At 37.4% G+C, this 24,205-nt stretch overlaps 4 protein-coding genes and 1 long non-coding RNA gene across 5 annotated transcripts in view; 3 read left to right on the forward strand and 2 right to left on the reverse strand.

Moving 5' to 3' along the window:
• LOC111802611 overlaps positions 1-1,667 on the reverse strand; it is a 4,903-nt gene extending 3,236 nt beyond the window's left edge. The window contains exons 1-2 of the long non-coding RNA XR_002816266.1: positions 1,380-1,667; positions 899-1,043 (exon numbers count right to left, since the gene is read on the reverse strand). This is a non-coding gene — a long non-coding RNA (uncharacterized LOC111802611). The remainder of the gene's footprint in view (positions 1-898; positions 1,044-1,379) is intronic.
• Positions 1,668-2,313: 646 nt separating this feature from the next.
• LOC111802452 (quinolinate synthase, chloroplastic-like) lies at positions 2,314-9,706 on the forward strand. Its single transcript, XM_023686827.1, has 7 exons — positions 2,314-3,298; positions 3,984-4,268; positions 5,423-5,641; positions 5,729-5,908; positions 6,934-7,446; positions 8,421-8,582; positions 9,463-9,706. Exons 1-7 carry the CDS (start codon positions 2,570-2,572, stop codon positions 9,511-9,513), a joined length of 2,139 nt encoding a protein of 712 aa, XP_023542595.1. The 5' UTR covers positions 2,314-2,569; the 3' UTR covers positions 9,514-9,706.
• Positions 9,707-10,796: 1,090 nt separating this feature from the next.
• On the forward strand, positions 10,797-13,214 carry LOC111802590 (manganese-dependent ADP-ribose/CDP-alcohol diphosphatase-like). The gene is made up of 2 exons (XM_023687015.1): positions 10,797-10,913; positions 12,007-13,214. Exon 2 carries the CDS (start codon positions 12,028-12,030, stop codon positions 13,033-13,035), a length of 1,008 nt encoding a protein of 335 aa, XP_023542783.1. The 5' UTR covers positions 10,797-10,913; positions 12,007-12,027; the 3' UTR covers positions 13,036-13,214.
• An 854-nt stretch (positions 13,215-14,068) lies between these two features.
• LOC111802582 (high-affinity nitrate transporter 3.1-like) lies at positions 14,069-15,212 on the reverse strand. Its single transcript, XM_023687006.1, has 2 exons — positions 14,846-15,212; positions 14,069-14,732 (listed from the first exon to the last, which is right to left on the reverse strand). Exons 1-2 carry the CDS (start codon positions 14,973-14,975, stop codon positions 14,230-14,232), a joined length of 633 nt encoding a protein of 210 aa, XP_023542774.1. The 5' UTR covers positions 14,976-15,212; the 3' UTR covers positions 14,069-14,229.
• A 3,668-nt stretch (positions 15,213-18,880) lies between these two features.
• On the forward strand, positions 18,881-23,700 carry LOC111802467. Its single transcript, XM_023686848.1, has 9 exons — positions 18,881-19,506; positions 20,711-21,210; positions 21,393-21,595; positions 22,252-22,332; positions 22,433-22,519; positions 22,600-22,732; positions 22,846-22,917; positions 23,010-23,153; positions 23,228-23,700. The coding sequence occupies exons 1-9, from the start codon at positions 19,091-19,093 to the stop codon at positions 23,335-23,337; spliced, it is 1,746 nt and encodes a 581-aa protein (XP_023542616.1). The 5' UTR covers positions 18,881-19,090; the 3' UTR covers positions 23,338-23,700.
• Positions 23,701-24,205: the final 505 nt, after the last annotated feature.

Here is a 24,205-nt window from a genome sequence, read left to right on the forward strand (position 1 = left end):
CTATCTTCATTGATATTCACGACCTTTAAATAGGATACAAGATACTAAATAATATCTACCAACAAAATATAAACTAACTAAATCCCGATAATAAAATCAAATATACTACTATTCAAATTCAACTGATTACCATATCTAAAATATATTTCCTAACTAATATATTCGGGAAGATTACGAATATCATATATTCTATAACTAATTCAAACTAAAATAAGTTGCACTAAATTGTGACAATTGATCCAGGCACTAGTATATCTCTCATATCGTTCATCATCATGACTTAGAGGAATGTTCGTAAGAGAAAATTCAGAACCCGAATGTGAAATATGATTAGATTGAAAATCTTAACACTATTTTTTCCATAACGTAGGTGTGTGCAAAAATGCATATAACAACCAGATAACTTCAGCCTCAAGTCTCAAATGTGTTGGCTAGCTTTGAAACTGCCACTCAACTCAACTATGAGGGCCTTACGACTAACTAAAGATCAATAAGCAGACAATTGTGTATGACACTAAATTTTACAATACAACCCAACTGTTTTTCCCTTCAATTCTGGCTGAGTTCTATAAGAAGCATTGTCTAAACTGGCTCTACAGAGAGGATGGTAACTGTGCCGATAAGATTCTTGTAATATAGTTTATTTCATTGCAAACCAAGCTAGCAATAATTACATTTTGGAGTTTTCTTAATTGCTGCACGCTATGGTCTCAGAAAAATATGGTGAAGAACTTATGGAAGATAACATTGAGCAAGGGAGGGACCTGCAGAACTTCTGCAGCTAAAGCTACAATTCACAACTTCACAGCCAACAAATAATAAAGACTAAAAATAAACTTATAAACAACAGATTCGAAAACTTAAATTCAACTTCACAGCCATGGGCTTGGAATCATACCAGTATTCCTAGCAGATGCGAAAATCCCGACAGGACGAACTGCTTTTCTTTTGCCCAAGCAATCACTTCATCAAGAGCAGCTGCTTTGTTCTTCCCCTCTCGGAACCAATCGCAATTACATAACAGTTCGGCGTCCTCCTCTCATCTGTCAACACATAAATTTGAATATCAGATCTGTCACCTGGCTCCCCACACAGAGAAGAGATAGAAGATGACGGGAATGAGACGAAGAGTCCAAAATCGACTAAAAACGCCCTAATCCTCCGTAATCGAAACCACGGAAAATACAAAAGGTGTTGATAACAGGCAAAGAAAGAAGAAGAAGAACAAAACAGAACAATTCTTTGATTAACCTCTGAAGTTCTCCACAATAAACTCCTAAATCGGAATAGCCGACTGTGCCCTTAAAATTTCAAACCAAGAACAGAGTAGTCAAGTCCAAACTACGCATAAAACTAAAGGCGGAATGAAGTTGCATTACCTCTATTTTTCATCACCGGGATCAGGCGAGAAACTCCTTTCGATTCTGCTCTCTCTTCCTCCAATTGCTTGGTAATTATCTAGCGTTTGATTTCGGCAACGAACGTTCAGAAGAGAAGAGACCGTTGATGGAGCGCTCCGATTCTTGTGCGAGAATGTTCTGAAGAAGAGAGTGTGTGGAGCGCTCCCATTCTTGTGCGAGAATGTTATAAAGAAGAGAGTGTGAGTTCGGGAGGGATATATATTGATCCCCCTGGGGCCGAGACAGCTGGCGCCGAATAAGCCGGGGGGTAACGGCTCTGAAGACCGTTTCGCTCCGACCGTGGAAAACAGTCAACTATACGAACGGCTAGGTCATTTTTCTTCTTCCTTTTTCTTTTTTTTTTTTTTCTAAGGAGATTTTGTCCACCAAACCGAGTCAATCTAGTCGGGTTCAGAAAATTAACCCAATTCTTATCATTCCGGTTGAGCCGGTTCGAATTGACTCATTGAATGTATACCCTACTGACACTCGAATTAGCTAAGAAGAGAAAAAAAAAACATTTGAAAAAGACTGTGAAAAATAAGCCAAACATAGGTCTAATCGGCAGAACTAGGGTCGAACGGTCTGAATTTGGGTCGCTCGAGTTCCCCGTTCACGGGTCAGCCACCTAGATCAAGTGTGTGCCTTATAGTAGAATGCTATGCTAGCAGAAACAAAGTAATTGCTAAAGATTGAGCCATTGAGCTAAGGTATGTACCTTCCAAGAGTAGCTCGTTGATGATCTAACAAAACCCTTGTCTGAGTCATTGCTCCCTCATTGAGTGTCTAATGCCGATGGCTGAGGGCCATGACACAATCCCATTCATGAGAACCATTTGTTTCCACAGCCATCGCTTTCATCTCTTCATTTCCAATGGCTACTTTTTCTTTCCATCAAAGCCTCTTTTTCTGGACCCATCGAATGAACTGTCCCACTTCCCATGATTTGCTTCATGTCTCTCGTGTCTCCCCTGCTTAATTTGGAGCATAATGACCAAAGAAATTCCGGGCCTTGTATTTTCACTAATGGCTATACTCTCTCCGCCACTCTCTCTCTGTTTCCGTGTCAGACTTTTCTTGTGCTGCTCTCGCGAATCGTGTAAGCCCCACTGCTAGATACCCACCTCCCTCTTTATCCTTGCGACCCTTTGGTTTGTTCCCTTCTTGCAATGGAGTCCTCTACGATCATGGCTAGTAGAGCGACCACTTCCTCTGTTTTCTCCTTTTGTTCAAACCCAAATTCTAAGAGTACCCATGTGAAATTTCTTGCTCAAAAACCTCCCATACCGTTCTTCGAGACCCATAAATGCATTCAATCACTAAAACCCAATACCCAAAATCTCAGCTCTCGTTTCGCCTGCTCTGCTGCGACCCTTTCGCCGTCTTCTACCACTGAGCTTGTTCCCTTTAAGCTTCATCGCTTGATTGAGGAATTCGAGTCAATATCCGAGCCGGTCGATAGAGTGAAACGGTTGCTACGTTATGCGAGTCTTCTCCCTCCTTACGGTGCGAGAAATGACTCGAATCGGGTCATGGGGTGTACGGCGCAGGTGTGGTTGGAAGTTAGGATTGATCAAGAGGGCAAGATGAGGTTCGCTGCTGATAGTGATTCGGAAATCTCTAAAGGGTTTTGCTCGTGTTTGATTTCGGTGCTTGATGGTGCGTTGCCAGAGGATGTTCTTAGGTTGAAGACGGAGGATTTGGTGGCTCTGAATGTGGGGTTGCCGGTTCGAGAGCGATCGAGAGTAAATACTTGGTATAATGTTTTGATTAGTATGCAAAAGAGAACTAAGGGTTTGATTGCGGAGCTTGAAGGGAAATTGCCATTTGAGGCGTTTCCATCTCTGGTTGTGAGTGCTGATGGAATTCATGCTAAAGGAAGCTATGCTGAAGCTCAGGTTAGTGATGGTAGAAAATGAAGAACAGAGAGCTGTGTGTTCCTATTTGTTAATATTAGACAACCCTGCATGGGTATCATTATGATATTGTATATCATTCTATTTCACTCACTAGAGCACATGCATGGCCTTTGAGCATGTTTTTCACTGTAGTGGAGTAGGTATGTGTAACATTCGAGAGGTTTTTACACCCTTTTAAACAATGTTTCGTTCTCCTCCCAACCGATGTGGGATCTCACAATCCACCCCTTTTGAGGGCCAGCGAGTAGCACTCGTTCCCTTTCTCCAATTGATGTGGGACCCCCCAATCCACTCCGATTTAGGACCCAGTGTCCTTGCTGGCCCACCACCTCGTGTCCACCCCCTTCGAGGCTCAACTTTCTCGCTGGCACCTCCTTTGGTGTTTGACTCTGATACCATTTGTAACATACCTAACTCATCGCTAGCAAATATTGTGTTCTTTGGACTTTCCCTTTCAGGCTTCTCCTAGGGAGAGATTTCCACACCTTTATAAAAAATGTTTCGTTCTCGTGGGATCTCTTTTGGAAAAAGTTAGAATTTGGTTTGATTTGTTGATGTTTTGTATGTTATGGGTGGCAGATTTGGATGTTCTACATCAGTTTTTCATTGTTATATGTTGTAATTGGTTTGTGGTAGCAGTTCATTTATTAAAGTTTCTCTTCAGGCAAGATATTTGTTTCCAAATGATTCTACGGTGAAAGAACTTGTTAAAGTTCTAAAGGAGAAGAAAATTGGTGTTGTTGCACACTTTTACATGGATCCTGAAGTTCAAGGAGTCTTAACTGCTGCCCGGAAGGAATGGCCTCACATTTATATATCTGATTCATTGGTAATGGCAGATATGGCTGTCAAGATGGCCAAAGATGGATGCCAATTTGTAACAGTACTTGGAGTCGACTTCATGTCGGAAAATGTGCGTGCAATTCTTGATCAAGCTGGCTTTGGAGAGGTGCATCTTCTTCCTCTCAAGTTTCTTAACTTTTTATCGTTATCTAATAGATATATAAGATGAGCTGACCGTGAAAGTAAGTCACGAGGGGTAACAGCCCAAGCCCAAGCCCACCGCTAGTAGATATCATCCTCTTTGGACTTTTTCTTTCGGACTTTCCCTCAAGGTTTTTAAAACGTGTCTGCTAGGGAGAGGTTTCCACACCTTTATAAAGAATGTTTCGTTCTCTTCCCCAACTGATGTGGGATATCAGAATTCACCCCCTTTGAGGCCCAACGTCCTTGCTGGCACTCGTTCTCTTCTCTAATGGATGTGGGACCCTCCAACCCACCCTCCTATGGGGCCCAACGTTCTTACTGGCACACTGTCTTGTGTCCACCCCCTTCAGAGCTCAGCCTCCTCGCTAGCACATTTGTAACAGCCCAAGCCCACAACTAGCAGATATTGTCCTCTTTGGGCCTCCCCTTTCGGGTTTTCCCCTCAATGTTTTTAAAACGCGTCTGTCAGAGAGAGATTTTTACACCCTTGTAAAGAATGTTTCGTTCTCCTACCCAACCGTAGTGGGATATTGCAATTCATCCCCTTCGGGACCCAACATCCTCGCTGGCACATGTTCTCTTCTCCAATCGATATGGGACCCCCCAATCTACCCCTTCGGTCCAACGTCTTTACTGGCACACCATCTCGTGTTCACTCCCCTTCGGGGCTCAACCTCCTCGCTGGCACATCGCCCAGTGTCTGTCTTTGATACCATTTGTAACAGCCCAAGTCCACTGCTAACAGATATTATCCTCTTTGGGCTTTCTCTTTCGAGCTTTCCTTCAAGGTTTTTAAAACGCGTCTGTTAGGGAGAGGTTTTCACACGCTTGTAAAGAATGTTTCGTTCTCCTCCCCAACCAATGTGGGATCTCGCAGACGAGGTAACTTACTCAAAAGCTTACTTTCTATTCCTAATATCTGAACCTTCCCATGCCGGATATCCATTAAAGCCTCTTAGAAGTTGCCTTCTAACCTCTTGAGTGTATAGATAAAACTTGTTCACTTTACATCACAGTACGTTTCTTTACCTAATATAGATAAGCTCAGGTGCTGCTGATCCAATTATTTAGCGGTGGAACGATTAAGATATTGATAATGGTTCCATATATATGCAGGTAGGTGTGTACAGGATGTCTGATGAACAAATCAGTTGCTCCTTGGCTGATGCTGCTGCTACTCCTTCTTATATGAACTATCTTGAAATGGCTTCAAGGGAGGCTCCCTCCCTGCATGTTATCTACATAAATACATCATTAGAAACTAAAGCCTATGCTCATGAGCTTGTGCCTACGATCACGTGTACTTCTTCTAATGTCATGCAAACAATTTTGCAGGTAAAGAACACTCCCATTTGCATTTGTTCTGATTCTTATCGATCTTTTAGCAGCAAGTAAAATCGACTTCGAAATACCCTGTTACAGGCTTTTGCTCAAGTACCAGAATTAAATGTTTGGTATGGACCTGATTCCTACATGGGTGCAAATATTGTAGAACTTTTGCAGCAGATGACCAAGATGACAGATGATGAAATTGCAAAGATTCATCCAAATCATAGTAGGGACTCAATTAGATCGTTGCTCCCTCGTCTGCACTACTATCAGGTTTTTTTTCGAACGTGCTTTTCTTGTTTTTGCTTTCTGTTTTGTAACAGCCCAAGCCCACCGGTAGTAGGTATTGTCTTTTTTGGGGTTCCCCTCAAGGTTTTAAAACGCGACGGCTAAGGAGAGGTTTTCACACCTTTTCAAAGAATGTTTTGTTTCCCTCTCCCATCGATGTGGGATCTCCCAATCCACTTACTTCAGGGCTCAGCTTCTTCACTGGCACACCGCCCAGTGTTTGGCTCTGATACCATTTGTAATAGTCCAAGCTCATACTAGCAAATATTGTCCTATTTAGGCTTTCCCTTCTGGGCTTCCCCTCAAGGTTTTAAAACGCGTATGCTAGCAAGAGGTTTCCACACCCTTCTAAAGAATGTTTCGTTCCCTTTTTCAATCAATGTGGAATCTCACAATCCACCCCCTTCGAGACTCAGCATCCTCGCTGGCACACCCCCCAATGTCTGGCTCCGATACCGTTTGTAACAGCCCAAGTCCAACACTAGCAGATATTGTCCTCTTTGGGTTTTCCCTCCCGGGCAACCTCAAAATTTTAGAACACGGTTGCTAGGGAGAGATTTTCACACCCTTCTAAGGAATGTTTCGTTGGTGTGGAATCTCACAATCCACCCCTTTCGGGACTTAGTGTCCTCACTGGCACACTGCCCGATGTCGGCTCTGATACCATTTGTAACAGCCCAAGCCCACCGCTAGCAAATATTGTTCTCTTTGGGCTTTCCCTTCCAAGCTTCCCTTCAAGGTTTTAAAACGCGTATGCTAGGGAGAGATTTCTATACCCTTCTAAAGAATATTTCGTTCCCCTCTCCAATCAACGTGAAATCTCACATTTTCACCCTTTTATCTTCATCATGGGCTTTGGTTGAACATGCACGTATAAATCTTGTACCTCAACTATCCTTTTGGATCATGATATCTTTGCAGATTGTGTTGATTGCAGAACCTTCACTAGCCTATTTACCTACAGATTATCATCATCATCACTTGATATAATTGATGTCTTCTAATTTCAGGAAGGTACGTGCATTGTTCATCATCTTTTCGGGCACGAAGTTGTGGAGAAGATAAATGAAATGTACTGTGACGCCTTCCTTACTGCTCACTTTGAAGTTCCTGGAGAAATGTTTGCCTTAGCAATGGAGGCAAAAAGAAGAGGAATGGGAATTGTAGGTTCCACCCAGAACATATTAGACTTCATAATACAAAGGGTGCAAGAAGCTTTAGACAGAAATGTTAATGAACATCTACAATTTGTGTTGGGAACAGAATCTGGAATGATAACTTCAATTGTTGCAGCTGTTCGTAATTTATTAAGTTCTTCAAAAACCACTTCTGGAGGAGCAAAGATCAATGTAGAGATTGTCTTTCCTGTGTCGTCGGATTCAGTGACAAGCACGTCATCAAGTTCGTCCCCAGGCCGAAAATCGGTTGCGCTTGGTGAGATCAATTTGCCTGTAGTACCTGGAGTTTCGAGTGGGGAGGGATGTTCCATTCATGGTGGCTGTGCATCTTGTCCATACATGAAGGTTAGTATATATATAGTTAATTTACGCCCCGTTCGATAATCGGTTGGTTTTTGAAAATTAAGCTTATAAACACTATTTTCATCGATGAAAACTGTACAGCCCAAGCCCACCGCTAGCAAATATTGTCTTCTTTAGCTTTCCCTTCTGAACTTTTCCTCAAGGTTTTAAAACGTGTCTACTAGGGAGAGAGGTTTTCGCACCTAGAAATGCTTCGTTCCCCTCTCTAACCGATTTGGGATCTCACAATCCACCCCCTTGGAAGACCAGGGTCTTCGCTGACACACACACTATTTCTACCAATGAAAACTGTACAACCCAAGCACACCGCTAACAGATATTGTCCACTTCGATTTTCCTTTCCAAACTTTTCCTCAAGGTTTTAAAACGCGTCTACTAGGGAGAGGTTTTCACACCTAGGAATGCTTCGTTCCCCTCTCTAACTGATTTGGGACTTCACAATCCACCCCTCTTGGAGGACCAGGGTCCTCGCTGACACACTGCCCAATGTCTGGCTCTAGTACCATTTGTAAGAGCCCAAGTAGACAATATATTGTCCTCTTTGAGTTTTCCCTTCTGAGCTTCCCTCAAGGTTTTAAAATACATGTACCAGGGAGAGGTTTCCACATCCTTATAAGGAATGCTTCCCCTCACCAACCGATGTGGGACCTCACAATCCACCTCGTTGGGGAACCAACGTCCTCGCACACTGCTCTGGCTCTGATACCATTTGTAGCCACCCAAACTCATCGCTAGTAGATATTGTCCTCTTTGGATTTTTCCTTTTGGGGCACGTCTACTAGAGAGAGGTTTCCACACATTTGGCACAAATGTTTCGTTTCTCTTTCCAACCCACGTGGGACCTAAAAAAAAGATAGTTTTTTAGTGTTATTAGTATAATCGTGCTGATGTGATGCGATGTGATCTGATGAAACTTGGTGTGGAATTCTGATACTGTCTTGTTTGGGATCATCCAGATGAACTCTCTTAGCTCTCTTATGAAAGTTTGTCAAGAGCTACCCCATAACAAAACTGCTATCTCAGCTTATGAAGCCAAGAGATTCAAACTGCACACAGTAACTGGAAAATCAGTTGCAGATATTGGATGCGAACCAATTTTGCACATGAGAGATTTCCAGGTTTGTTCCTTTGAATCTGCTACTCTTTCGAGTTGTCTGGTTTAACGTTCTTGTTTCTTGTTTTGGGTTTTGTGAACTAGAAACATTCGATAACTATAAACAAGAAACCGGGACGTTAGCTTGGAAATCTGCTACTCTTCGGAGTTGTCTGGTTTAACGTTTTTGTTTCTTGTTTCTTGTTTCGGGTTTTGTGAACTAGAAACATTTGATAACTATAAACAAGAAACCGAGACGTTAGCTTGGAAATCTGCCACTCTTCGGAGTTGTCTGGTCTAGCGTTTTTGTTTCTTGTTTCTTGTTTCGGGTTTTGTGAGCTAGAAACATTTGATAACTATACACAAGAAACCGGGACATTAGCTTGGAAATCTGCAACTCTTCGGAGTTGTCTAGTCTAACGTTTTTGTTTCTTGTTTCTTGTTTCGGGTTTTATGAACTAGAAACATTTGATAACTATAAACAAGAAACCAGGACGTTAGCTTGGAAATCTGCTACTCTTCGGAGTTGTCTGGTCTAGTGTTTTTGTTTCTTGTTTCTTGTTTCGGGTTTTGTGAACTAGAAACATTCGATAACTATAAACAAGAAACCGGGACGTTAGCTTGGAAATCTGCCACTCTTCGGAGTTGTCTGGTCTAACGTTTTTGTTTCTTGTTTCGGGTTTTGTGAACTAGAAACATTCGATAACTCTAAACAAGAAACGTGGACGTTAGCTTGGAAATCTGCAACTCTTCGGAGTTGTCTGGTCTAGCGTTTTTGTTTCTTGTTTCTTGTTTCGGGTTTTGTGAACTAGAAACATTCGGAAACTCAAAACAAGAAACCGGATCGTATTCTCCTTGTTCATACTAATTGGTGTTGGATTCTTCCTGACTGAATCTTTCTTCAGGCTGCAAAACAGCTGCCGGAGAAACTTGTTCATCAGATCATGAACCGGTAATATCAATGGGGACAGTTTCAGCAAGTCAATCGGCTGCTGTTGTCCAAGGATGATTGTCTCTTGTGAGCCAAGTTTTCCCATTAGTTTGTTTTATTCGACTTTTGAATTGTATATTCCTTTAACTTTAGGCTCAAGTTGAGCTCGAAAATTTGGGTCGTGCCAATATATATAATTATTATTTCACAATCGCACATTTCATGGGAGCGGACTTACGATTGTGCGGCACTCACTTCCCTACAACAAGTGAGTTGAGCCAATTCGTTCTAGCATTGCCTACGGCCAAGCGACGTATGCTCGAGTCTCTGGCCCCAGTTCAAGAAGAAAGTTTTAGAAAACGGGGTAGAGAGATTTCAAAAGAGAGTTTTTAAAGTAAGATTTGAAAGATTGAAATTTATGTTATATGTGATACAAGTAAAAAGGCAATAACAACGGCTTACAACATATAACTATCGGGTAGAGAGAAGTTGACAACTAGTCATATCTCCCTATCGTACATTTCGGGGCATTTTTGTCCAAGCGGGTGTAGACATGATTCTGGTGAACGATCATATACCCCTATATTGACCCGATATGAAATGGTAAAAGCCTATTTAAGATGAAAGCATGAAAAAATGGCTTGGAACGGGCATGCAACCATAAGCAACAGGCCTTGGACAAGCATGACCTTGACATCCTCCCCCATTCAATTGGTTGACGCCCCTGTCAACTGACTCGAACAAGCAAGACTGAGACATCTGTCATGTGACCATAAGAACATGTTTTGGTCAAACATGGCGGTTACATCCTCCTTGTCAACAGATTCAAATAAGCAAGATTAGGACATCTGTCAAATTTTTAAAAAATTTAATAATAATTTTAAATTTTTAAAAATGTCTAAAAAAATACCTCTAAATTTTAAAATGTTAATGATTTATTAAAAAAATATATATTTTTATCAAATTTCATAAATAATTTATTTTAATATTATAAGTAAAAGTGAAAGTCACTTAATTAATTTAAAGAAATAAAAAATAATTAAACTCGTTGACAAGTCTGTATTTTATTTTTAAAAAACGTGAAATTACAAAATTAATCTTGGAATTTAGTGTTTATTTCATTTTTATAATTTAATATCATAATTTAACCCTTAAAAATGACGTCATTGATTGGATTGGGCCACGTAGCAAGGCTTATCCCGATACCGGTAAGTCAGTCAAAGGGCAATATAATAATTACAATATATAGTTAAGGCTATTTCGGTCATTTCGATTTCAACAAACTACTCTCAGCGGCTAATCGCCTTCTTTGGTTCTCCATTTTTGTTTTCTTCTATTTCGCTGAACTTGCCTGAACGGCGCATTGTTGATTCTCTTATCATTTTTTTTTCTTTTTCATTTCCCTCAGGAATCGGGAGGAATCAGGTAATTTGAATTATGAATTTCCCTCCGATTTCGTTCATGTTTTTTCCATTCGTGAAGGAGTTCGATTATCTGTTTCATTTGTTTTGCGATTAGCGTTTGATGTTCTTCGTTATTCGTTGAGATTTTTGGCTTAATCTGGCGTTATTTCTAAGTATAATGCCTGAGTATTCAATCTTTTTGTTCATGAGTTGCTTTCAATTTGCTCTTTAAGGGCTTTTTTATGCTTTCCGAGTTTCGAGTTGATCGATATGTTGCTGCATTGGGAACTTTCTCGAGTTCGAACATCTGCTTGCTGTTTGTTTAGGCTTTGGGGTTTACTTGTTCTGTTTAGTTATTAGAAGAAGATTTTAGAACGCCTTGGCTATTAATGTCTGTGCTCTCTGATTCATGATTTGGGTTTAATTTTGAACCATATACAACAATCTAGTGAATTGATGGTAGGAGTTTTGATGGGTAGATTTATTTTCATGGAGATAATTGTTATATCAGGTTAAAAGAAATACTGGTTAGGAATCACGAACCTCCACAATGGTATGATATTGTCCACCTTGAGCATAAAGGCTTGACTCCTTTAGAGTTCTCATACAAAGTACACCATTTGTTCGACACTTGAGTCACTTTTGACTACACCTTCGAGGCCCACAACTTCTTTGTTCGACATTTGAGAATTATATTTACATGACTAAGTTAAGGACATGTCTCTAATACCTAATACCATGTTAGGAATCACAACTCTCCACAATAGTATGATATTGTCCACTTTGAGCATAAGCTCTCATGGCTTTGCCTTGGCTTCCCCAAAAGGTCTCATGCCAATGGAAATGTATTCCTTACTTATAAACCCGTATCATTCCCTAAATTAGCCAATGTGAGACTCCCTCCCAACGATTCTCAACAAAGACTTCAATAGATTAATTGTTCTATTGGTTGATGAGACGTATTTATAGCCTTAGGAAACTTTCTCCCCATTATTCATTTGATTCATTTGATTGCATGATGACCACTTTTTGAACTTGTAGTAAACAACCAGCTATGGTTCTTCAAAAATTTCTCCTATGGCATCTTATTATCATAATTCATGTTGTTCTGATAGGATTCACATGTTAACTACAATATGGCCTCTGCAAATGGAATAGGACGTATTCAAGGAAAGCAGCCATTATTTTCTTTTGGTGTTATTGCCGACGTTCAGTATGCTGATATTCCCGATGGTCGATCATTCCTCGGTACTCCCCGTTATTATCGACATAGTATTCTCGTCCTGAAAAGGGCAGTTCAAAGCTGGAACAACCAACAAAGGCTTAAATTCGTCCTAAATTTTGGAGATATTGTTGATGGATTTTGCCCCAAGGACCAATCTCTCAACTCTATAAAGAAAGTAGTTAGTGAATTTGATAACTTTAATGGTCAGGTTTATCATATGATTGGAAACCACTGCCTCTACAATCTCCCACGTAAAGAATTGGTTCCATTGTTGAAGATTCCAAGACTTGAGGGAGGTCATGCTTATTACGACTTTTCGCCTACTCCAGATTTCAGATTCGTCGTACTCGATGGCTACGATATAAGCGCTATCGGTTGGCCTAAGGGTCATCCTAATTCAGTAGAAGCTCTCAAGATTCTATCCCAAAAGAACCCAAATGCAGACAAGAACAGCCCCTCAGGATTGACTGGTTTAGAAAGAAGATACCTTATGTTCAATGGAGGAGTTGGTAAAGAACAGTTGAAATGGTTAGATAGTATACTTCAGGAAGCCACAAATTTAAAGCAAAAAGTGATTGTTTGCTGTCATTTGCCTCTTGATCCTGGGGCGACATCTTTTGCAGCACTTTTATGGAACTACGACGAAGTAATGGACCTGATACACAGCTACAATTGTGTCAAAGTTTGCCTAGCTGGGCACAATCATAAGGGTGGATATGCCATTGATTCCCATGGAATACACCATAGAGTTCTTGAAGCTGCCCTCGAATGCCCCCCCGGCACCGATGCGTTCGGGTACATTGATGTGTTTAGTGATGGTCTATATCTTACTGCTACAGATCGGATGAGTAGCTCGAAAATGCTTTTCGATTCCGCTTGTGACTGTGAGAATGGCTACATTACAACTTCTACATTATAGAACATTTACAACATTTACAGTGTATGTATTTCATGGTCATTAGTATGTAGCGATTTCAAAAGGGAAAACTATTAAATTTTAATATAGATTCCCTTGTAGATAGGGCTGAGGAGCCGTTGGATTCTTTTCCCTGCTGTCAAAGATCAGGTGGAACAAGAAAATGAAGAACTTTTTCATAATTGTAGCAAATTTCCCTTTTGTGAATAGATGCATAGTTTAAAAAATATATATATTACATTTTTAAGGTTTGAAACTTCCAATTTATTCGAGAATAAATATGGGAATTTTTACTATTAGGCCATAATGATTAGGCGTAAACCGTCTTTAGATAACTTTTTAAATTTGCTGTCTAATTCGAGAGATCAACTCTAGACTGGCAATAGAATCTACCAAACTGGAGTACAGTAGGCTTGATGAATACTTACAAGGGCACCAAACTGGAGTACAGTAGGCTTGATGAATACTTACAAGGGCACCAAACTGGAGTACAGTAGGCTTGATGAATACTTACAAGGGCTCAAAACTGGAGTACAGTAGGCTTGATGAATACTTACAAGGGCTCAGTTTCTACAGTCTCATGCCCTAGATTACGATCACGAGTATTTCTATGATAGCTATAGAGCCCACTATACCTTGGCTATTAGAATCATTTATCCCCTTCTAGAAGGATACTATCAGGGCTCAACTTCTACAACTTCATGTCCTAGATTACGAATATTCTTATTATAGCACTTCAGAGTTGACTTCGTAATAAGGAGCGATGCATTATATCTAAGACTCGAGCTCATTAAATTGACTTTTTTTAAAAAAAAATAAAAATAAAAAACACACCCCAAACAAACCTAACACCATCACCTAACTTATCTTCCAGCATCCTTCAAGGCTTGACTCAAAGAAAAAAAAGATAATCTCAATCAATGGTTGGAATTTTTTATGAAAAAAGCTATGAATTTGAATCAAACCCAATAAATGAAAACCCCAAAGTCCAAATTTTCAAATATTTTCATTTAAATTTTTCACATCAAACATTAGACACATTAATATCATATTATATATCATAAAATTATAGTACAAGAGAAACACAAATCACAAAAAGACTAAAAAAAAGAACTCATAAAATCTACTCTTCACCAAGCAGAACGCCATTGATGCAAAGCTTTAAAAGGGAACCTCAAAACAGAGCAAAGTTCCCACTTAGTGCCCCTCCGCCGCCGCCGCCTTCTTCGCCTGCCTCTTACCGGCGATGAAGAATCCGGTCAAAGACAGCACAGAGAAAGCACTGAAACAACCAGAAGCAATATCGAGGGAGACATGGCGGCCAGAGATAGCTTCGATTTGGAACAAATTTGTGCCTTTCTTTTCGTCTGTCGTTTGTCCGTACGCCACTTCATCGCCGGCGGAATTGAACGCGTAAGCACGCACGAAGAAAGTCGCCGTCGGAGTGTCACGCTCCACCGTCCACTCAGCCTTTTGAACCGTCTTGTTCGACGGATTGTATGGCTTCTCCACGATTTGGAATTGACAAGTCTTGTCCTTTGCAAGATCGTCCTCTGTTTTCCTCCACGCACGGTCCACTTGGCTCACCGGCGCATAGCAGAGCTTCACCTTCACGGATTTGTAAGCCAAATCCGACCCAACTTTTGCAGCTCCATTAAGAACCCATGACACACTGATTTTATCAACACCCGCTTTGAGAACTGCAAAAAAAAACAAAAACCCAGATGTTAAAAACCGCAAAACTATGAGTTTTTGATTCAGATCTGTGTTGGAAGCATCAGAAATTTGAGTTATCGGAGGTGAAAGTTCTTACCTTGTCCAGATTTTGGAGAAGCAGTGACCTCCAAATCTCTTGGGATAGAAGAAAGATGGATATGTCCATGAGAGAACCCCAAGAAACAGAGCAGAAACAGAGCAGTCAGAGGAAACCCATGAGCAGCCATTGTTGATTTACGGTTTAAGCTCTCAAGTTTCAGAGATAATCTCAGATTTGATGAAGTTAATGGCAGAAATTGGGATTGGTTTGGTTTAAATAGAGATGAAGAGGGAAGAAGTCAAAAGAGGCCAAGTTGGGGATGAGAATTTGAGGAAGAATGAATATTCTTTGAATATTAAGAAACAGGGGAGCTCTGGCTCTAAAGTGCAATGAAGAGACAGAAGAGGAGAAGGGTTTGGCTTAAAATATGAAATTGAAAGGGGAATTAGGGTTTTGTTTATTGGGTTGACTTTGGATTTGCACCACCACCAAAAAAAAAAAAAACCTAATTCCTTTACTGACCTGGAACTTGGCTCGGGAAATCTCGATTTTCTTTCTGTTAGCTAACCGAGAACGGAATTGCATTTGACGTCTTCATTCTCACCGTTTAAATTGAGGGAAGGAACAGTAACAGATTTCTTTTTGTTAGCTAAACATGACTAAAAACGGGAATTACATTTCTCATCCCCATTTTGTCCCTAACGGTGTTCTACTTATATATACACATTATTTAGTTAGTAAATAAATAAATATTTTTTTTAAAAAAAATTATATTGTGCATTATACTATATAAATATTATTGGGTTTATTTTAGGTTATTTTACATTTTTTCAATCGAAATTATATTAAAAAATAAAAATTATTATTATTATTATTTTATATAATAGAAAAAATATTACCCGAAGAACTCAATACCGGCGAATTTCTTAGAGGAATCCCACTTCGATCTTAAAAATGGACAAATAACTTCACGAAAATGGAGAAAGAAATAAGAGGTAAGGACGTAGACAGAGAAGATTTTCCTGTCTCTCCCGGACATCTCTAGTCTCTATAATTGTCACAAACCACTTAAGCTATCCGTCACAAATTCGACTCCAAATCATAAAAACTAAATTCTAATTTTAAAAATTATAGGAACTAAATTTATAATTTTTTCGTAATTTTTTAATATTAAAAAAAATCTTACGAACAAAAAAAATATTCATACTTTCGTATGATGGTGATCTGTTTCTCTTTCGGGGTACGGTGGAGTTAGTTGAGCTTTGTGAAAAGGCAAAGGGCAACGATATTAAGATGGTCTCTATTTCTGTAACGTCACCCATTTATTATATAATTTTCATCTGCCTCATGGTATGGTCAACCATACTCCCCCACCACATCGTGTGGGAGTTCCTAATCCATTTTATGGTTTAAAAATTATATGTTAATGACATCGCTAAAAATTAATTAATTTAATGTTATTTGAAATAAAGATGAAAATACCGATGGTGATGTCGATATACGTATACCGACATATCAAATTTCGTAATTAGACTTTAACGAAAACGTATTTAAGTCTTGAACGATCTTTTTTACGTTAATATATTATCAACAAATATCTTTATCGAGTCCATAATTTTATAATATTTAGATTATAATTATGGGTGCTCGTGAATTGGGTTGGATCAGCGTTTTAATTTGTTTTTAATAAATCTAAACGACTATTTTGTAAAATTTTCAAATAATTAAAAGTTATTTTTAAAAATAGTTGGAGAATAATAAAAAAAAATAATTACGAAATCAAATCAAATAAATATAATTACGAGCAAAAATGTATTTTTTTTAAAATTAACCATAAATCCATAAAAAAAAATTATTTATTTGGACTCAATTCAACCTAAATCATACGGGTTGAGTTGGATGGATCGAGTTTTTCAGATCATCAAATTTAATTCAAAAGTAATTGATAAGATCACAGTAAAAATACGATTTTTTCCGAAGTCGAAGAGTAAAATTACGTGGAATAAGTGTAAAGTAGATAATTTCTCGGGATACTGAGAGATATATATCTTATAATAGAGACACGAGGCATAATATATAGCGGTATAAATATTTTTATATTAATCCTCATCCAAAGTCAATGCATAAGTAAGCTCCAATCAATTTCACATCATTTCTCTTCACACCCATACAAGTCATTTAATGAAAATTAAAATTTAATCCTTATAATTTTAAAAATTAGTATTTCGTCCTTATAATTTGTCGTGTTTTTTTTAATAATTTTATTTTGGCACGTCCAAAATTTTTTTTTTAAATAAAATTTAAATGATTAATTAAAAATAAAGCGAAATGATTACGTAAAAATACGTGAAGTCAAACATAAATTTCGATAAATTTATTGTAAAATAATATGGAGAGATACATTTATCTAACACGAAATTGTAGTAGGAATATTAATATTTACAAATTAGTCCTTATCGAAAGTCAACTCATTGACTATTTATAAGTTTATAGTTGTCTTTTTATATATATATATACATAAGGGCAAATAATTTATTATAAATTAATATAATGTTTTAAATTACATAGCTAAAATTAAGGGAATAAAACCAACACGCAGACATTGAATTTAAAATAAATAAATAAACCTAATTTACTTTATTTAATTATTATCTAATATAAATTAACTAAATAATATAATATTCTATTTTCTCCAACTATTTTAACTTTTATTTTTGGATTTAAGTTCATGAACAAAATTTGACTGCAAAATTCTTATTGGTTGTCGTGTAGTTCTGATTTATTTCTAGCTAAATTATATATTAAAAAAAAACTGTCTTTTTAATTTATTTAAAAAATATTAATATTATTTTTAAAAAAATTACCTTTAGTAAATATTTTGAAATTATTATTAAAATAAAAAAATATTTAGCGTGTTGTCGACGTGCTTAAATATGGTTCTTTCGTACTTAATTCATACAAATATCATAGTATTATCACATCATTTTAGGTCGACGACGTCAGGTTGATTTTTATTTATTTATTAATTTAAGAGATTTTCTATTTCAAAAATAATTTTGAAATATTTAAAGAAAATGAAGATAAAATAAGTATTTTTTTAAATAAATAATAAAGTTTGTGTATTTTTTTATAAATTTATTTCCCACCTAATTTCTATTATATTTATATTTATATTTGCGGTTTCCTATATATATATATATATGAATTTGGTCTTTTTATTATATTCATTTAGCTCAAAATTTTAAAATATTGATAAAAAAAAGTAGAAAAAAAAAATACAGACAAGATTTTGTAAACTTAATTTTCTAAAATTAAAAATAAAAAATTAAAAGATTACCGAAAAACGCTTCGTTATATTTTGATGCATAAAAGAGAGGCACTCTCAACACGTTAATAAGGGGCAACTCTCAACGTGTCACGAGAGGAAGAGGACAACCTATCTATCTTAATGACTCGACGAAAGATTTTACAGCGATCTCAACGCGTTAATAAAGGGCAACTCTCAACGTGTCACGAGAGGAAGAGGACAACCTACCTATCTTAATGACTCGACAAAAGATTTGACCGCAATCGAGCGAGCCATGTTACGTGGCAATTTTTTTATTAAAATATTGGGCAGGAATCAACCGTTAAATGATGAAAATTTTCTATATATAAAATAGAATTTGTCTCGTAATGCATTGAAGATGGTTGTATCAAGTACTGTTAACTTAAATACGGATAGCACGCTTTAACTTAAATTTTATTTTAAATAATATAATTTAATAATTAAAAATCATAATATAAAAGTTAATAAATTAATTTGAACTCAACATTTTCCTACATACAGCTGGTAAATATAATTATTTGATAATTTATTCTTAATAAAATCTCCCAAGCTTAATAAATAAAAATAAATAAATAAATTACAAGTTTAATATATATATTTTTTAAAGTTTATAAGAAAAAAACAATTATTTATTTAAAATTTATGTTTAATAAAATTAAAATTTTAATTTTATTAGTTTAAAAAACTAATAGAAACAAAAATATGGATAATATTCTTGAATATAACAACTCATCTGTGAACAAAGACGAAGCTCTCGCATCTTTACGACAAAGTTCCAAATTTCTTCATTAGAAAAGACAGAGATCGAAACCGCCGGCCCTAATCTATGCGCGAAAAATCCCCAAAAAATGATAATTCCTATGTTCGAATTAACAAATCCGTTCTTCGAGTACAAATTTAATCTGCTCAACGAAAAACGATCGCTCAAACCCTAAATTCAAATTCCAATTAGAACTAATTAAGGTTTCAGAGGAATGGAATCGAGAATTAGCAGAGAGAATACCAGAGAAATGGCGAAATTAGGGCACATAATCGTGCAAAAGAGACTCGCAAATTCTCGGCCCAAGTCTCAGCAGCAGGCGCCCGATTTGACTGATTTTATGAACGATATGTTCTTCGGAAGCGTAAATAAGGAGAAGAAGGCCTATAATTTGACCGGTGATGAAGACGAAGAAGAAGAAGAGGAATCGTTTGATCGGAGTAATAGAAGTAGAAATAGCCTATTGACGGAGGAGTGGCTGGATGAGGCGCGCCGGTTGGTGGCTTCTTCTCCTTCGCGGCCTAATTCGCCGGCTCGGTTCGTCGGATCGCCGAGGTTTGCGGCGGCCAACGGCAGATCGTCGGCTTTGATCAATGATCGGAGAGATCCACTCTCAAGGTCCGCTAGAAGGTATTTCACACCAAACCAGAGACGTTTAAAATTTTAAATCCTAATTTTTATTTTAGCTAAATTAATAAAAAAAATATATATATTTTTTGAATTTCAATCAAATTAAAAAAGATGTTCACAAATATTCAAGTTTCGAATTTAAAGTATAAAAAATCATCTAAATTTTAAAAAGTTTTAAATATATATATATATATTTTTTTTTTTTTAATTTTTTAAAACTATTTAAAAATACTTTAAACTTTTTAAAAAATATTTAAAAAATAACTTAAAATAACTTAAAATTTCATTAATATTTTAAAATGTTTTTAAAAACTACAAAAACACTTATTAATTTTTTTTAGAAAAATAAAAAATACTTTTAATAAAAATACTAATAAATTTTGTAAAATGGATGGGTATTTTTAAGATAAAATATAGAATTTAGAGGTATTTTTATTTTTATATTGAATATATAATTCTCGACAAAAAAAAAAAAATCTTAATTGATACCTAATTATATTATTTTCATTCCAATAAATTAAAAAAAAAAATTAATTTAAATATAATAAAATTGATTTTAATGATATAAAAATGGATAAATTATATTTCTTGAAAATAATCAAACAATGAATTTATTGGATAAATTTTTAAAACATATCTAGGGTTTAGGGTTTAGATAAAAAAATTTATTTTTATATTAAATAAAAAATAAATTTTGTAATATTTTATTTATTAGCGTAATTTATCGAAGTACTTGTAACTATTCGAAGTTATATTTCACAATTGCATTTTTAAATAATAAAAATAAAGATAATGAGCGGTAAAAATCATTTAAATTAATAAATTTTTATTTTTGTACCACTATATTAAAATCCAATTTAATTCTCAAATTGTTACATTAAAGTGTATATATTAAAATAAATTACCAACTCAAAATCGAGAATATATATTATAATAAATTAAAATGTATATATTAAATATAAATATATTTTATGCTTAGATATATGGAAAAAGTTAATTTTGGTTCCTCCAATTATAATAATTTTTTAAATTTTTTATTAATTAATGATTTTTGATAGTTTATTGATTTACCTAAATAAATAATTTCATTAAAATTTTAAAATATATTTTTGGCTACGAATTTATTCGCCGAGGGAGTCGGGACAAAACGTATAAAAGCTTAATCGCTAACTGAATCGATTCCGGTTGTCAATGGCGACGACAGGCACAGAGCTGTGGACAATTTCAGCGGTGAAATCCTCTCTAAAGTTGTTCGCCATAGCCGCAACAAATCAGAATCCTTCTCAGTCTCCTCCGCCGCCGTGGAGGAGCCGATAAATCCCTCTTCCGCCGTTCAGAAATGGATATCCAACGTCCTCAAACCCTCCAATCCCCCAATCTCCGATCCTCCTCCCACTACTCGCAAATCTCGGTTCCATACCGATCTTCCCCCTTCTCGCCTCCCGATTCCTCCGCCGGATGTCCTTCTTTCTCCGCCCAAGACCCTAACGAATCCGCCGCCAAGAAGAACGGTCTCGTCGCCGGCTTGTTCGATTCAATCGATTAGACCTAAATCCAATCTAAATGGGTTCTCGAGGGACGATTCTGAAGATCTGGAGTTTGGCCTTAATGGGTTCCTTAAAGAGCAGCGTAGCAAAATTCAGCAAATCTCGGATGGGCAGCTTGATGTTGAAGTTAAAATCATTCTATCCGGACCTTCAAACAGTTGAGTATAGTCTTAAAATGTTGATTTGTGCATCTTTTTTTTGTAGAATTTGTGGTAGTTTTGTTGAGAATGAAGATAATGCGAGTGTTTTGTGCCCTAATTTTATAGAATGATGTTGAAGCGTGTAATTGTAGAGATGGGGTTACTTGCTTGTTTCTGTATTGACAATTTGGGAATGCAGGCACTAGTTCAATGGTAGCGGCAGTGTGCTATGCTTGGCTACTGGAGAACAAAATGAGGCAGAGTAATGCAGAGAGCGGCCGAGAGTGTCTTGTGGTGCCTGTGATGAATATGCAGAGGGGAAATATGTGGAACCAACGGCAGGTTGCTTGGCTCTTTTATCACCTTGGACTTGATGCTTCCTCGATTCTTTTCACTGATGAGGTAATTTGGTGCCATGCTTGATAGATTGTTTTCGAAACCGACCTGTCAATAAGATGAAATGGTAACTATGACCTATAAGAATCTCTTGCGTTAAGTAGTATCTGTTAATCATGTTAAGAAAGATGTAGCATCGATACCGGGTAATGCATAGACTTCGTTGTACTAGGGTAAGGTTATTAAATCTAGAGTACATTGATTGATATGATACAAATGTACCTCCAAGCTCACCGCTAGCAGATATTGTCATTTTTGGGCTTCCTCTCAAGGTTTTTAAAATGTGTCTACTAGGGAGAGGTTCCCACATCCTTATAAAGAATGCTTCGTTCTCCTCCCCGATCGATGTGGGATCTCACAATCCACCCCCTTCGAGGCCCAAGTTCCTCGTTGGCACACTGCCTCTTGTCCACTCCCCTTCGGGGCTCAACCTCCTTGTTCACACATCGTTCGGTGTCTGGCTTTGATACCATCTGTAACAGCCCAAGCTACCGCTAGCAGATATTGTCCTATTTGGGCTTTCCCTCAAGGTTTTTAAAATGCATATGCTAGGGAGAGGTTTCAACACCCTTGTAAAGAATGTTTCGTAGTGGGCTTGCTCTGTTACAGTAACCTTTGACAATGAGTAGAGTACTGATTTTAGTTATTGTTATGTGGTTCAGGTGGACTTAGAAAGTCTGATGGTGGCTGGTCGAACTAGCGTCCTCATCGTAGGGCAAGATGTCCTTAAGATGAGTGATGGGGTGAGTGTACAATGAATTTTACATGTAAATTATCTTTCGAGAAGCCATTCGCTCGCAGTTGTCATATTTCGGGGTGCATTCTTTACTGTTTATCTCTTAGGTTGGATCTCAGTGCACCATTCTTACTGATAACTATTGTGAGGATGCCTATCATTTGCTTCAAACTCCTTTGTTGAAGAATCTCTTGGTAACTTTTACTATACAGAACATTTGTTCTTATTTGTCCACAGTTTGAAGCAACTCTGACATGCATCTCATGTCTTCCAGCTCGCAGGAATTCTGTTGGACACAAAAAATCTTGATGGGTCAGCTCAATCATCGATGACGAGAGATGCCGAGGCTGTCCAGTTGCTATCGGTTGGCTCGGCACCAAATTGTAGGAACGGACTTTATGATCAGTGTACGCTTCATCGATCTAGTTTTACCCTCTCTTTATGCGTTTACCAGCCCATTCTCTGTTAAGAAATATCAATCTTGCTACCATTTTTTACCCTGGTTTTGTTTCATATTTAGTGATGCGAGTTCAAAAGGAGCGTCCATTTTTGGATGCCTTGCAACAAAGCTATGGAAAGCCTCCTGATGACGGTCAGCTTCCTATTCTTTCATGGTCTCTCAGTTGCATCAACATATTGTATCAACTTTTTGTGTCGTTGTATGACTTCGTAACCTTTCTATAGGTAGCAACGATGGCACGGGACATGTAGAGCGTATTATGGAGAGGAATCGAACATCCATCTCACCCCATGATGACACAATTAACCAACAAAAGAAACCTAATGATTTTGGAACTGCCAAAATTTGCAGGGCATCGCCGAAATCCGGTACGTGTGACAGCATAAACTAGATTAATGAGAGATTCTATTAACATGGTAACTGTCTAATTTTTCTCTTGCAGCTAAACCTAGTTTGTTACCTATTCAAACACCGGCTAGAGAAACACCCAACATATCTCGTGGAAAGAACAAAAACTTCCTGGCAAAATGGTTCGGTTTTGGGTCGAAATGAGATAAGAATGGCTCGGTTTGGTTTGACTGAGTTTTAGCTGAGTTCAGAGATCTCGGTCTTTGTTTATGAATCATATTGGTTCGGTTTTGGGTCGAAATGAGATGCGTTCTTTCTTGAGCAGTTGATGTTGATCTGAGTTTTGCCTGTTACTTTTCTTTGTAGTGCATTAGGTATTGTAGTAAAGTAAAACAGTAGCTTTGAGTCTTTTTGATGATACTTTTGAACAGAAGATTCATTTACGTTGCGGTGTTTGTAGTCTGTGATTGGTATTACAAATGGTGCTTCTGTAAAAAGTTTGTATGATTGATATCAAATAGACTGTACCACTCGTATTACATTGGAAATTCACATGTTGGTTGCTAATCTAAGAGTACGGTTTGATCGTGTCGAATAAATTTCTAAATTTCATTCTATCTGAGGTCTCTATCACGAGATTTTAGCTGGCTCGTCCTCTTAATGTGGACTAGGAGTGTTGCCCACAACGACTATGATTAATTCATCTGTTCCGTGTCTTCTATCATTTAAACCGTGGAAGAACAATGACTAGAGACTAGGATAGCTTAAATTGGAGTGTAATAGCCTAATTCCACATAAGTGAGGTGTAATAGCCTAGGTCCACAACTCCCAATGCTAGCAAATATTGTTCGTTTTGGCTCGATACATATCGCCGTCAGCCTCTAGAGGTTTCTACACCTTTATAAGAAATGTCCGTTTCCCTCTCCAACTGATGTGAATTCTTACCATCCACCCCTTGGGAGCCTAGTGTCCTCGCTCGCATACCACCCAATGTTGGGCTCTGATATCATTTTTAATTGTCGATGTGAATTCTTACCATCCACCCCTTAGGAGCCTAGTGTCCTCGCTCGCA

Source organism: Cucurbita pepo, chromosome LG09 (genome assembly GCF_002806865.2).
Source record: "Cucurbita pepo subsp. pepo cultivar mu-cu-16 chromosome LG09, ASM280686v2, whole genome shotgun sequence".
NCBI lineage: Eukaryota > Viridiplantae > Streptophyta > Magnoliopsida > Cucurbitales > Cucurbitaceae > Cucurbita > Cucurbita pepo.